The sequence below is a fragment of the Melospiza melodia genome, chromosome 3 (genome assembly GCF_035770615.1).
Source record: "Melospiza melodia melodia isolate bMelMel2 chromosome 3, bMelMel2.pri, whole genome shotgun sequence".
Lineage (NCBI taxonomy): Eukaryota > Metazoa > Chordata > Aves > Passeriformes > Passerellidae > Melospiza > Melospiza melodia.
In genome coordinates, this window is record NC_086196.1 from 38,089,209 (window position 1) to 38,104,565 (window position 15,357).

General features: G+C 39.8%; 1 protein-coding gene across 3 annotated transcripts in view; it reads left to right on the top strand.

The window, feature by feature from the left end:
• ARID1B (AT-rich interaction domain 1B) overlaps window positions 1-13,825 on the top strand; it is a 324,913-nt gene extending 311,088 nt beyond the window's left edge. For all 3 annotated transcript variants that reach the window (XM_063151340.1, XM_063151341.1, XM_063151343.1), the window contains 5 exons: window positions 869-1,019; window positions 3,576-3,672; window positions 6,933-7,722; window positions 8,589-8,719; window positions 10,742-13,825. In XM_063151340.1, the coding sequence (XP_063007410.1) occupies window positions 869-1,019; window positions 3,576-3,672; window positions 6,933-7,722; window positions 8,589-8,719; window positions 10,742-12,454 (2,882 nt within the window). In that variant the 3' untranslated portion in view covers window positions 12,455-13,825. The remainder of the gene's footprint in view (window positions 1-868; window positions 1,020-3,575; window positions 3,673-6,932; window positions 7,723-8,588; window positions 8,720-10,741) is intronic.
• Window positions 13,826-15,357: the final 1,532 nt, after the last annotated feature.

Consider the following 15,357-nt stretch of genomic DNA (forward strand, 5'->3'; position numbering starts at 1 on the left):
GAAGAGGCTATGAAACTGAGGAAAGGGAGAGATGTGATGAAGTAGGGAGATGCTTTAAAAGAGGTAGTTAATTGAATGTGATTTTTTTTTAAAAGCCTTTCCTTTAAATCCCTTTGCCTGGACTGTGGACACTAACATATAACGCAGTTGAAGGAAGGGACAACACTCTCTGCTTTAGATTCACTTTAGGTTTATATCTATATGAGATTAAGTGGGTGGGTTGTACTTTCTCATACATTTCACTTCATCCTGTTGAAACAGAAATATCTCTGTTCAGTATCTACTATGAGGGACTGAAGTCTCTTCTGTTTGCTTGGTGATTTAGATCTGATAATAGTGCCTTTTCTTGGACCCATAGATATGCCCGTCCTACTTGAGAAGCTGTATTAGGATACAGTATCCTTTCCAAAACAACATTATTGTATATATGTTTATGAGGGTTTTATGGGGGGAAATAAAAACTTGATTCTGACAGCTTTGTAGTTCAAACTAGCAGATTTGCTTTCATCTGTTTTGTCAGGCTTATGTTTGCGTTCATTTTTAGCATTGTTTTAGTGAAAAGAACAAGAGTAAAGTTCATCTTCAGCTGTGAAGACCAGAGGGAAGCAGCTGCCTGGTGCCTGATAGCTCATTTCCATAGGAGGAGATTTCTTTCCTTACTTGCAGCTCCTTAATATTATACCCATCATCTTGGTAGTGGTGGTGCTTCATGTGTTCCCATTAGACCCCAGAGAGCTTGTTAGACCTCCACCTGCTAATTCTCCTTGGCAGTGTTAGAGATCTGAACATTCTCCTAAAATACTTCATTGAAAAGAAAGTGAACTTCAAACACCCAGATTAATAAATTTCATTTTACTGACTGTTGCAGTGCCTGGAAGCAATGAGCCTTTCATGACCCCTGGACAAATGCCTAACAGTGGAATACAAGATATGTATAACCAGAATCCATCTGGAGCAATGTCCAACATGAGCATGAGCCAGCGACAGCAGTTCTCTTATGGAAGTGGCTATGACAGGAGGTGAGTCAATCTTCAGGAAAAAGCAAATCCCATTAGTGAAAATGATCCTCTCTCTTCCCTTTTCATTTTCCCATTCCACTTTGCAGAGAACATAGCAGCCTACATTTCCTACAGCATCTTACTAAATCACTGGGAGTCAAACCACTGGTAATGACTGAGTCTGGCTGTTCACAGAAATTAATAAGGAGGAATTGTCACACCTTAGAAATCACTCAGGCTGCAGCAGATCAGCTCGTGGGTGTCTTTGACAGCTGCCTTCAGCTGGCAGCTGGGCTGGGCTGTGATAGCATAAAGTAGCACTTGAGTTGGTCTTCTGGCCATGTTTTTACCTAAACAGTTGCTAGTTGGCTTTTAATGAAAAACAAAATGCACAGTCTAAATGTGTCTGATTTGTGGTCTGTGAGTGAATTGCCTTTGGAGAGTCTGGAGTCTGTTGTCAGAGCTGTAGCAGCATCAGTCTTGCAGTGTGTCCAACAGGATTCTCATAAGTTTGTCCTTCAGTGAAGTACATGAAATAAATTTGGTCATCTTTTGTTTATCTGGGGAAAGGCTTTGGAAACAAAAAGTGGTAAAATCTCTGATGTCTAAGCATTGGTAGAGCAAGCAGAATGTTCTGGGAATGTTTGGATTATATTAAGTATTCTGGCAGATTTTGCTGCTCTGGCCATATTCCTGCTTTTCTTTTCATTGGTCTGTGCACTTAGCTTCTCTTTTTGTTTCCTGATGGTAACAGAGCAGTGCAGTGTGGGTTTTTAAAGTGTAAGGGCAAAGTAGTTTTCAGTCAGTAGTTTTAAGTAGTAGATGTGTCAAGTAAATCAAGTATCATCATGCTGTTCAATTGGTCACATTGCTGGGGAGTTGGTGAAAATAAGGGCTCAAGTGGAAGGTGTTAAGTGAAGAGAATGTTTCCGTTGAAGGATGTGATTTATTTTATTAGGTTGGCAATTTTGGAAAAGAAGTACTTTTTACAGAATGAGGTTTCCTTTGTCATTTTTTTAGGTTGGATCATGGGCTGGGTCCTGAAGGCAGTATGGTACCACCTGGTCAAGGCAATGTGGTGCCTTCAAACAGTGACCCAAGCATGTACTCTCCTAATTGTTACCCTGGCCAGCAAAGGTGAACCCTGATTTCTCTGTTTGTAGTACCCACAGTAACCAGCTAACAGCTGGCAGCCCCTGTGAGAGAGAGCATGCAGGCAGAGTGTGTGGCCTCTCACTGTGTTACTTCTGTTTTGCTCTCTTGTTTAGGCTTTTACCCTTGGTTCAGTTCTTGCAGGGCAGCAGAGGCTCCTGTGAGTGAGTTGATTTCTGCAATAGTCGTATCAGCTGTTAGAAAAGGAGTGTACATCCCACCTTGTGTATCTGCTGCACAGCACAGGACTAGAATGTAGTTTACAGGCCCAAGTTCTCCAGCAGCATTAAATTTTCCCACTTCTGAAGCTCCCACAATTTCACCTGGCTTATGGTTATCCTGTGGCTAAAAAGCTGAACATTTAGAAAGTCTTTCCTTATGTATAACACGTGTGTACCTTTGCTAAATTTTGTCTTACTGCATATACTCTTGGGCAGCTACAGACAAGTCCCCTCATTTACATTGTTCTTTTAACAGGCATTGGATAATTTCTCTCCATCCATGTCATAATTTTAGGGACACTGAATTGCTATTTCTTTCTCTCTGGTCATCTCTTTTTAAAAGAAATTAGTTTTCTACATTTGGAAAAATGAGGTCCCATTAGTTCTTTGAACATGTCAAGTTCCCCAGTTCTCTGTTTCTGTACCTCTTCCTGATACATTACTTCTATAATTATCCTCTAATTGTTGATGTGTTCTCACTGATAGTGTACAGAGAGAAATTACTGACATATTAGCCTGCAATACAGTGCTATTTATCAGTCCTAATGCTTTCCAAGTACTTGATTTCAGCAACCTAAATTTCATTCATATGTGCTTAAAATGTTGCACTGTAGTGCTCCTCAGAGGTCTTAAAGGCCCCAGGTAAGTTTCCAAGTGCAACACAACTTTGTCTCTTATTGCGTATGCTTCATTATGTAGCTTTAATTAAAAATTACACAAACATTACCAAAATTATGAGTACTGTTTTTACTCGCTTTAAATTGATATATTCTTGAATAATCCAGAAAGTAGCTTGCTATTAGAATTGGATTAAAATTGTAGCTTGCCACAAGAATTTTTACCTGCAAACTTTTAGCTTTACATCAGATACTTCCCCACCAAGGATGGGCTCCCCATGTCTGCAGCTGCCTTTCTTACCTCTTTGCTGACCATACCCTCATCCCATTCCTGACTGCTCCCTCTAAATCCCTCTGTTGTATCTTCATTGCTCCTCCTCTCTTCTATCTACTTTACCTCCTTCCTTCTACAACCAGCTCCAGCAGAGCTTACTACCTCAGGCTCAGGACCATAACCAGACTGTACCTTCACCTTGTTTCCAGATGGCAGATACCTTCAAGGTGCAAAATTTTCAGAGGAATTTACTTTTCCTGGTGGCTTGAAAACTCCAGCAGCTCTAAGTATTGATTTGAATGCTTTATTTTAGGCATGAACCATATGGGCAGCAGTATCCAGGACAAGGACCTCCCTCAGGACAGCCACCATATGGAGGACATCAACCTGGAATGTATCCACAGCAGCAGGTAGTTGAGGGGGAAATGGCTATGTTCATAACATTCGTTTAAAAAAATTCACCCCAGGATTCTGTATTGAAAAATTTGTTTATAAAGTGTATGTTTTTTGGCACAGAGGAGCATTGTAATTCTGGTCAAAGTCACAGCCTGTATGGATAAACAATGTATGTGCAGCTGTAGGTAAATGTGTTCCTTACACTGGAAGAATGTAAATTCTAACAGATGTTTTGTGGCTTTGGATGTGCATCAGGTGATTGTCCCAAGTTAATAACCAGCAGTCTGGGAAGGTATAAAGCATAGTTAAGTGAAGTGACAAACAGAAGTGAAGTAACAAGTGAAGGAACAACCTGTTTGGATGGCAGGTTCAAGGGCCTTAATTTAATGTCATGCAGCCAAGTGAACCCAATAAAGAAATGGAACAAAGTAAAATGAGCAACACTCTTAATTATTTTCAGTGCTGTGGTGGCTCATATGAGATACCTATCTTTAATTTAGATCAGAGGGCATATTCCAACATGATGTCTCTAGTAATAATATGGTACAAAAACATAGGAGAGAATGTTGTTGGTGTTAAAAATAGTTTAAACATTTGTACATTGCAGTCTCTCCAATTCCTACAACTCAAAAATACAAATTATATTAATTAATAAAATTTTTTTGTTACATGCTTGATTAATACCTTGTTAGCAAAATCCCACATTAGAAGTCAATAGTAAAACTCCACTGACTTCAACAGGATCAGTTTCATTCTGCATGTTACTGATTCAGTTCTAGTCATACAATACCTGAAGTTGGCTTTCAGAATAGAAAGCATTTCCTTATTATAAAAAACTAAAATGTAAACTAGTTTTGAGCCAATTTCAGATAGTTCTTTTCAGGGATAGAGCTTTACTAGGAAATTGGGGTCAGGAGTTGGGAGTGTGGTCGGGAGAAACCAAAACAGATCTTAGATTGCACTGTACTAAAAGCATACATAAATTTAAATTTCAGAATTTCTTGCTTATCTCTTTGGTTGATAACATCTCAAAGATGGCATAATCAGAAAACTGTTTTGTTGTTTTTTATGACGAGCATATGCTAGCAGTCTAGGTGATTTAGTGGGGTAACTGCAAAGATATATAACAGAATAATTTGTGATATTCCATGCTAACACGTGCAGAGAATATATTAACTGCATGTTCCTTTAAGTGAGGAGACAGCTAGAATTGTAAAAATATATTTGGCTCTGTCCTTAGTACTGTTTATATATTTTGTACAATGACTCTTGAAAGCAAAATGCATTAATGCAGAAAAGCAGTGGAGAATGAAGGACAAGGATCCTGACCAGCCTCGGCCTCTCTCTCCCATCCCTAGAGGATTCCACTTCTTCATTTAGCTAGACATTCTGTTTCCAGTAGTTTATTTACAATTTCCTAAATCTTACTCTGTAGTAGTTTAGGAGGAATGTGAAAAATGACCCTTTCAAAGCTTTATCTACAACCCAAAGGCTAGGGAATGACCTGCAAAGGAGGTGTTTGGAGCATGAACTCCTGGGGCTAATGAAACACTAGGAGCCAGGTTTTCCAGTGTCTGTATGAATGCTTACATCCCAAGAGCTATTATGCAGCAGGTGCCCTGTCTTGGTTGCAGGCTTTTTGTCCTCTGTGAGGTCTCAGAATTCCACATCTCAGTGGAGAGAGAGACACGTGGTGCAGTCTCAGTGTCCTGCTGAGCATGTTCACAGGAGGGAGGAGCTCAGGTGCATCACTGTCCTCTGCACTGGGGACCATTGGGCACAGTGGCACTGCATGTGCCAGGGTGTGGGAGTGCTTTTAGAAAGGCACATGCTTCATTCCCAAGTGTCTGCTGTGAGCACTGAGTCACTGTGGCAAAACAAACGCGACCTTCTTAGGTGTGGCTGCTGCCAAGTCATTTCTTAATGCAGAAATTGGCCCCAAGGGTGCAATTTGGTACAGCAAGTAGTTCATGTAAGGCTGGAAATAGGTATTTCTCAGATAGCCAGAAAGCTCTATAATAAGCTGGAAAAAAAAATACTTTCATACAATACAGTAGTTGTGGTTTTATGTGCACCAAAGTTGGAAGATGACTTTATGAATCCCAGAGCTGTTTTAACTTTCCCTCATTGAATACAGAGAGAATTTTATCTGATCTTAACTCTAGTACATTAGTATACATTGTACAATGCTACTGAGCTACTGAGTTTCCGGGGGAGCTGTAACTTTGAATTTGCCATAGATCATATATTCAAAAATCACCCATTTAATTCACATTTTTTGCTTCAGAACAGTCAGTGTGGTTTGAACTGTGGAACAAACTCCCGCAGGAACTAAGGACCGCTGCAAACCTTACCACCTTCCCCTCAAAGAGCAACATGTCTTTTTTTTGTTCTGCCATCTTAAACATAAATACATTCGAGCTTGTATGGTTTAAAAACCACTCAGCTCTCCCCAGGGTAAAACAGCTTACCTCACACAACATTCCCCATTTGAGAGGGTGAGAAACAAAGAGGGAATAAACCATAGGTGGCAGCTGTTAGTTACATTGCTTAATTCATTACAGAACAGCAGGGTAAGAACCTGCTCAAAGTAGAACAGAATGTTTGGATGTGACCATTTGCTGTAATAATCTCACAGTAAATTAAATGTGATTAGGATGATTTGGGAAGAGGATGGTTGCCCAAAGAGGACAGTATTCCTGGGAATTACACAGAGTATCAAAGGCAGCAGATTGTTTTCTTCTATTACTGAATTTCTTGTCTGTAGCTGATGTCATATTGTAAGATTCAGTGTTTCAGACATGCATGCTTGCAGCATATCTTGTTACTTTAAGAGTTTATTCAGTGCTTGTCTCTTGAAAAGATTCACTGGGTGGTTTTGAATTTTTTAAGATGTTTCTTCTTAATAGACTAAGCATAAAAAAGAAGTGAAAATGTTTTAGTTGGTGAGGACTTTTGCCTTCTCATACATGTCTGAAATGACCAGTGGAATTTAGTCTGACAGATGGGGAAGGAAAGGGAAAAAAATAGAGCAAGCATAAGAAAATTTAGCCCAAGGATAAGCTTCCTTTCAGTATTCAGTTATAAACACAGCAAAACAGAGGCTTAAAAAGAAAGCACTGGATCAAGCCTAACAGTGCTGTGTGCCCGACTCTGGAGTCGGCACGATCCCTCTAGAACTAAGCGCCTTCAGCTTTTTGAATGAGCTTTCATCCAGTATATTTGTATTGTGTGCGGAGTAAAAGTGACACATCTTTCCAAAATTTTCTTTCAGAACTACAAGAGACACATGGATGGCATGTATGGGCCTCCAGCCAAACGCCACGAGGGGGATATGTATAACATGCAGTATGGCAACCAGCAGCAGGAAATGTATAACCAGTATGGCAATGCTTACACAGGGCCTGACAGGAGGCCCATGCAGGGACAGTACCCATATCCATATAACAGGGAAAGGATGCAGGGCCCAGGACAAATGCAGCAGCATGGAATACCTCCCCAGATGATTGGTGGCCCCATGCAGTCGTCATCCTCCAGTGAAGGTCCTCAGCAGAACATGTGGCCAACACGAAATGATATGCCTTACCCTTACCAGAACAGGCAAGGTCCAGGAGGCCCTGCACAGGCCCCTCCGTATCCAGGGATGAATCGCACTGATGATATGATGGTACCTGACCAGAGGATAAACCACGAGAGTCAGTGGCCTTCTCATGTCAACCAACGGCAGCCTTCTTATATGTCATCCTCAGCCTCCATGCAGCCTATCACTAGACCTCCTCAGTCATCCTACCAGACACCACCCTCTATGCCAAACCACATCTCCAGAGCTCCAAGTCCAGCATCCTTCCAGCGCTCTTTGGAAAACCGTATGTCTCCAAGCAAGTCTCCTTTCCTACCCTCCATGAAGATGCAAAAGGTTATACCCACAGTTCCAGTGTCACAGGTCACAGGACCTCCACCCCAACCACCACCGATTAGGAGAGAGATTACCTTCCCCCCAGGCTCTGTAGAAGCATCCCAACCAGTCTTAAAACCAAGACGAAAGATTACCTCAAAAGATATTGGTAAGCATCAAAAAAAAAACAACCTTAATATAAATTGTGAGGAAAGGGACTTAGATTCTGGTTTGGGAGTTTTTTTTCACATTTTAAGACACTCTTGACAAGTAGTGAACTTTGGTAACTACAGTGTGATTGTTTTCAATAAAAATGTGATAACGTGCATCAGTGAGGATGATAGGTAAAACTCATCCCGACAATCTGACATGAAATGAAAGCAATATTTTATATGGAGACTCAAGGTCTTCACAAATGCATTAAAAATGAAGCTTGCCTCAGATTTCAAAATGAGATGTGTTGAAATGTCCTTTAGAATGTCTGTTAAATCACCAGTACAGCATTTAGCTTAGCAAAGCTTTCCATGTTTTTGTTCCATGGAAGCTCATGCCATTCTGCTCTGTAGTTGGAGTCTCTGCTTTCCTTGAATGGTCCATTAAATCATTCCATAGTATTTGTCATGTTTGTTTTTCCCCCACTTCTTAAAAAGATCCCCAAGTATTTTCTTATCTTAAGGTTTGGTTACATTTCATCCATTCATCTGAAGTTCTCATACTTCAGATTTCCACGTTCCTGACAGTGTTCTACCTTTGTTTACTGATGAATTGGGTTAGTCAAGCTCTTAAGTTTGTATGATTGTTTCAGGCTCAGCAGTGTCAGGAAGAAGGGCCCTGCCAGGATATTCTCCAGCACTATGGCTTAGCAGCAGTTACAGAAAACTGAACAGAACTAAGCAGTGAAAATAGGGTATTAATCAGTAGCCACTTAATTTAAATTTGCATCCTCAGAATGTCACAGTTTACTCTTTCGGAACTCACTAACAGTCTCCAAGGATGCACTAATGCTGTTTTATTTCTCCCTCTTTCTTTTTCCAGTAACTCCTGAGGCCTGGAGAGTGATGATGTCTCTTAAATCTGGTCTTTTGGCTGAAAGTACCTGGGCGCTAGACACTATTAATATTCTTCTGTATGATGACAGCACTGTTGCTACTTTCAACCTCTCTCAGGTAGGTGGGAAAGCATTATACTTCTCAACTTTCACGGGAAGGAAAACTGAAGTAAGACACCTACAAAAATGCTGCTGGCTTTTCCAATTTATTCTAATTAACATAAATTTTAATATTGAAAAACTTGCACTTGTTTATGATTGGCAACAGTGAGTAACAAGAGACAGACAGAAGTCACATAGAGGAAATAAAGAAGCCTGAAAAAAGGATGTTTCTTGTAGAAAGGAGAATGTAGGAATATAAGAATTTTAGCACTGCCAAAAGCCTAATGTGTAAACTCACACACATGATAGTATAATCCCTCAAAACAGCAGTATGTTAGTAATCTTTCTTAATCTGTGTTTCTTTAAAGACTTTGCAAGACTATATTAAACTTATTAAACTGTTTTTTGGTGACAACTTGTCCTGTTCAGTGCTTCCCTGTGAGAGTGTGGGATTTTGTTTAATTGCTTATTTTCTGTTCCATTTCTTCTTCCAGTGAATTAAGTTTTCACAGGAATACCAAATTGACAATTTAAAGGCTAAAATCCAGTGTCTATCCATAGTGTACAAACAACACAGGATTTAACAGTGTGTGCTTTCGCCTCACTGCCTCCCAGCATTTTTCAGCTCTGCTCTAATCATTTGCCTGATAGGTGGTAGTAATAGATGGCATGCTGATAATTCACATCATCTAAAATTTGTACAAATTAAATATTCAGTTTCTCTCCTCCATTCATTCCTTGGTTACTAATAGTGTAGCTCATCATTTTTTAAATATAATGACTTTTTTTTTAAAATACAGACACAAATGGTACATTACATCCCACCTGACTTTAGAACTGGGGATATCTATAGCATGATTTATCTCACCCAGAAAAAGTGATCTAAAATAGGTCAGATGAATCATACCCTAGAAATGGCCTGTAAAAGACCACTGATTATAAAAGGAATCAAGACAATTAGGTTAGGTTGTGTGACTAGTGTGGGTGTTTGAAGTTAAAGGAGGTGAATCTCCTCTGAATTCTGACAGAAGTTGTGTTAATACACCCTATGCAAATGGCACAGAATACCAGACATATTGTAAATACTTATATTCTTTTTGTTATGTTTGCTTTGGACTCTGTTTCCAATGGCAGCCAGGATCATATGATGCCTGGTAACTCCTGTGGTTTTGATAAGCATCGGTTTGTTCTTAGTTCTTTGAGAAGTTGGCAATCATAAGAGAATATAGAATGGACAAAATATAGAATGGACATTTTACTGAAAACCCATTAGCCCACAATTTTTAAAAAAAAACACATTAAAAGCCAGACAATTGAGCTGAATGCATCATAACAAAAAAAATTTAATAATAAAGCCACTAAGCGTAAATTAATACCAAGTTCAAGTACTGCCTTTCCATAAGAAAGTGATTACAAGTTAATTAAGAAGATTAAACCTAAATGAAAACTGTTTCTGAAGGGTGACTTACAGCACCAGCTTCCAATAACAGTTTTAAACTACTGCCAGACAAAAAAAATGGATCTGTTCCAATAGAGATGAGATATTAATCTAGGATATCAGTACCTGGACCCTGAACTGCAGGTTCCTACATGACAGTTGGTTTTAGAGACAAAGGAGGAAAGGAAAAATTGCAAACTTTAGATATCTAATAAAAGTAGAAATCAGAAAAAATAGCCAAGTTAGGAGCTTCAGTACTCTGTACAAGAAATGAAGAGTAATAGGCATTTCCAAGGGGACAGAACAGCTAAGCCAGATGTCTGCTATGGCTTAAAGGAGACATTTATAAGTTCTGTACATCTCATAGCTGTTACAGCTGAAACAAACAGAGCTGTGATAATTTGACATTATATACTGTTTGGACAGACTCTAGAAGAATTTCTTTTGATTAACTTCTGCCATGCAGGACCTAGCCACAAGTCCACAGCAGGATGAGAGAAATATTCACATATGAATGCATCAGTGTTCCTAGTAAAATTCCATGCAGACAAAAATATTTATGTGATTTTTATGTTCTTTCTTTCTTTCTTCTTCCCTTAGTTGTCTGGATTTCTTGAGCTTTTAGTAGAATATTTTAGAAAATGCCTGATTGACATTTTTGGAATCCTTATGGAATATGAAGTGGGAGATCCAGGCCACAAAGCACTTGATCACAAAGCAGCCAAGAAAGATGATAGTCAGTCCTTGGCAGAGGATACTGGAAAAGATGAGAATGACGAATGTATTGACTATTTTGATGAAGATGAGGAGGAGGGGGAGGATGAAAAGGTAGAAGGAGAAGAAAAGAGCATTGTTTTTTCTACTCCTGGTGCCATTGCTGATCCAAGTGAGAGGCCAAAACAAGCCAGTAAATTTGACAAGCTGCCAATAAAGATTGTAAAGAAAAATAACCTATTTGTTGTTGACCGATCTGACAAACTTGGACGCGTTCAGGAATTTGATAGTGGACTTCTCCACTGGCAGCTTGGTGGTGGTGACACAACTGAGCATATCCAGACTCACTTTGAAAGCAAGATGGAGATTCCACCACGCAGGAAAGCCCCTCCTCCCTTGAACTCTCCAAGCAAAAAGAAGGACCTCGAGGGGAAAAGTGAATCTGAGGAGCAGCAAGAAAAGAGTATAACAGCAACCATTGATGATGTCCTCTCGGCTCGGCCAGGAGCACTACCTGAAGACTCAAACTCTGGTTCCCAAACAGAGAGCAGTAAATTTCCCTTCGGGATCCATCAAGCCAAAAGCCACCGGAATATTAAACTGCTAGAGGATGAACCAAGGAGCCGGGATGAGACTCCTCTATGCACCATAACTCACTGGCAAGACTCCTTGGCCAAACGCTGCATCTGTGTGTCAAATATCGTCCGTAGCTTGTCTTTTGTGCCTGGCAATGACACCGAAATGTCCAAACATCCAGGCTTGGTGCTGATCCTGGGAAAGTTGATCCTTCTTCACCACGAGCATCCAGAAAGAAAGCGAGCACCGCAGACTTACGAGAAGGAGGAAGAGGAGGACAAAGGGGTGGCCTGCAGCAAGGATGAGTGGTGGTGGGACTGCCTCGAGGTCTTGAGGGATAATACATTGGTCACATTAGCCAACATTTCTGGGCAGCTAGACTTGTCTGCTTACACAGAAAGCATCTGTTTGCCAATTTTGGATGGCTTGCTGCACTGGATGGTGTGCCCGTCTGCAGAGGCACAGGATCCTTTTCCAACCGTGGGGCCCAACTCAGTTCTTTCGCCTCAGAGACTTGTGCTGGAGACCCTGTGTAAGCTCAGTATCCAGGACAATAATGTGGACCTTATCTTGGCCACCCCCCCATTCAGCCGTCAGGAGAAACTCTACGCTACTTTAGTTAGGTACGTTGGGGACCGCAAAAACCCGGTCTGCCGAGAAATGTCCATGGCGCTCCTATCGAACCTTGCCCAGGGGGACACATTAGCAGCAAGGGCAATAGCTGTGCAGAAGGGAAGCATTGGAAACTTGATAAGCTTCCTGGAGGATGGGGTCACTATGGCCCAGTACCAGCAGAGCCAGCATAACCTCATGCACATGCAGCCTCCGCCTCTGGAGCCGCCTAGCGTAGACATGATGTGCAGGGCAGCCAAGGCCTTGCTGGCCATGGCGAGAGTGGACGAGAACCGCTCCGAGTTCCTTTTGCACGAGGGTCGTTTGCTGGATATCTCAATATCTGCTGTCCTGAACTCTCTGGTTGCATCTGTCATCTGTGATGTACTTTTTCAGATTGGGCAGTTATGACATAAGTGAGAAGCCAAGCATGTGTGAGTGGAGATTAGAGGGTCACATATAACTGGCTGTTTTCTGTTCTTGTTTATCCAATGTAGGAAGAAGGAAAAAAAAAGAATCTTTGCTCCTCTGCCCCATTCACTATTTACCAATTGGGAATTAAAGAAATTATTAATTTGAACAGTTATGAAATTAATATTTGCTGTCTATGTGTATAAGTACATCTTTTTATTTTATTTTTTTTAACCAAAGTTGCTGTCTAGTACATTCAAAGGTCACACTTTTTTTTTTCCATAGATTATCCTTTTCAATGTTCTTTTCCATGTTTGTATTGCATATTTTTTGGGAAGCGAACTAGTGACTTTTTAAAAAAAATGTTATGGCAAACCATTGTATGATGGGAAAAAAATCTCACCACTTTGAAACAAAAAGGTGAAAAATAACCAACATACCAAGTTCCTGTGTGTTTTATTTTTTCAGATAAGGAAAAAATAAAAAAAAACTTGTATACCATCACCCAAAGCTCTGTGCAATAGAAGATTCTAGTGATGTAGGTATAGGGGATCAAGGAGGGTGTCAGTCAGTAGTCAAAATCCAAAACAATACTGATTTCTCCTCAGGAGAAATGGTTATATTAGGCTAGGAGCAAAACAAAACAAAATAAGTCAAGTTAAAAGATTTTTAAACAAAACCTGAAGTTAAACATCAATTGCTTCCTCACCAGAACTGTCTTGTCTACATATTTTTTTTTTTTTGACCTTCCACAATGACAGTTCTTCACAATTCCTTTAATCATTTTTTAAAATATTTTTTTATTGCCTAAGGGCCGTGATGTATATAGAAGTTGTACATGAAACATACCCTCATTTTTTTTTTTTTAGTACAAAGTTTTTAGTTTCTTTTTCATGATGTGGTATCTACAAAGTGATAGTAGAATTTTTTTTTCTTTCATTTGGGCCATATCTCCAAAAAATAATAAAAAAAAAAGAAAAAAGAAAAAACCCAACACAGAAAACCAACAACTGAGGGTAATGTACAAGTTTCTGTATGTATAAAGTCATGCTCTATTTCGGGAGAGCAGCCGATCACAATTTGCTTTATAAATCAAGGTGTGGAAATGGTTACGTATGGATTGATTTAAGAAAATGGTTACCAGTCTACAGACAAAAAATATATACAGGAAAAAAAAAAAGCAAGAAACACAACTTCAAAGATTTTTCAGTGACAAGAATCTGCATTTGTATTTCAAGATAATGTAGTTAAAAAAGAAAAAACTTGATGTAAATTCCTCCTTTTCCTCTGGCTTAATGAATTTCATTTATTCAGTATAAAATCTTTATATGTTCCACATGTTAAGAATAAATGTACATTAAATCTTGTTAAGCACTGTGATGGGTGTTCTTGAATAGTGTTCTAGTTACAGTGTGGGATATCAGAAAGCAAACTAATTACAAGAAAGAGCAATAATGATTATTCTCTTTCCCCTACTTTATTATTATGACCTTCAAAAATATTACGCTATTGTATTGCAGCAACTTGCTCTTCTTTTAGAAAAGCCTTCTCACATCTCAGAGAAGCATTTTTAATTATTATATATAAAACCACGAAGCCTCAAAGGGGAAGACATGGCTGACAAGTGATAGTTCTGACTATGCAGGTACCCAGTCTCCGTGCTGTGTTTGGGGGACTGAAGGCAGATGTTAGAAAAAGTGACAAAAGATTTTGTTAAAGCAATAACCAACTGGAAGAAATCGATCTGTATTCACTACCTGTAATTCTCTCTGTTGGTTAAAGGTGCAAATACCCCAGTGATGTGGGTATTTAGAATAAACACCCACCCACTTCTGGATACTGTATGTGTCATTGCATACTTACGTGGCCTCTTATGCTGGGAGTCCCCCGTTAGAGTGGATCAGGCTTTAATGGAGCACATCCATCGTTATAATTGGTGGGAGATGGCCATTTCCCTTTCAGGAATTAGCTGGTTTCAGATACATCCACTCTCACCTGGTGATACCTTGTTGCTGAATATTGTTCAAGCACTAATTTTTGCTATTTTATCTTGGATCATTGACTTTGTTAGTGTGATCATAAAAAGCTAATAATAATCAATTTCCCTGGAATTGCCACATAATTACACTGTTAGTGGATATCGTCCTCCCCTCTCCAATAACAATACAGAGGTACTTGAAAATTACAACCCCCTTTGGCACACTGCCCATTTTGTTCATATAGATTGCTATAACATTAATATATGTAAGAGAATTTCAGAGACAGGTGAAGTACATACAATTATAAACCAAGTTTGAAACGTGCCTCCCTAGTGTCACAAGAAGTAATTTCTCTTTCTAGCTTCTCCTACCCAGTAATCTCTCCACTCCTACATCATCTGTTGCAGTGGTCTGTCTTCCTCTTCCATATCACTGCTTTTAGAAATGTCTGGTGAATTATAACCCACTTGCAACTCTTTATCACAGAGGGAGGCACATTTCAGGGATGATTTTTACAGCCTTTTGCTGGGCAGTGTGAAAGTAGAATGCCCTGGTAAACATATTTCTTACCAATATTTAATGCTTGATGCCACCCCCATGGATACAAGCAAGCAGTTAAATAAACCCTCTGCTGAGTGCTACGCACCCCTTTCTGATCAAGGACACCAAAGGACTTCTATTCTCTTCCCTCTTCAGCTTTCAGACCCTGAATACTCTGGGGAAAACTGCACCTTTGGCAAAACACTCTGAGCTGTGAGAGGCAGCATGTAATGCTCCTCAGGACTGCTCCAAGTCTGCTTAAAGAACATGGGGGGGAAAAACACCCAGCCAGCCACATAATGTCCACGTGTATGTGACATTTCCTGCCACCTTTCCAGCAGTATAAGAACTAGCCAAGGAAACGCAGCAGTGAAAGGAAAAGGT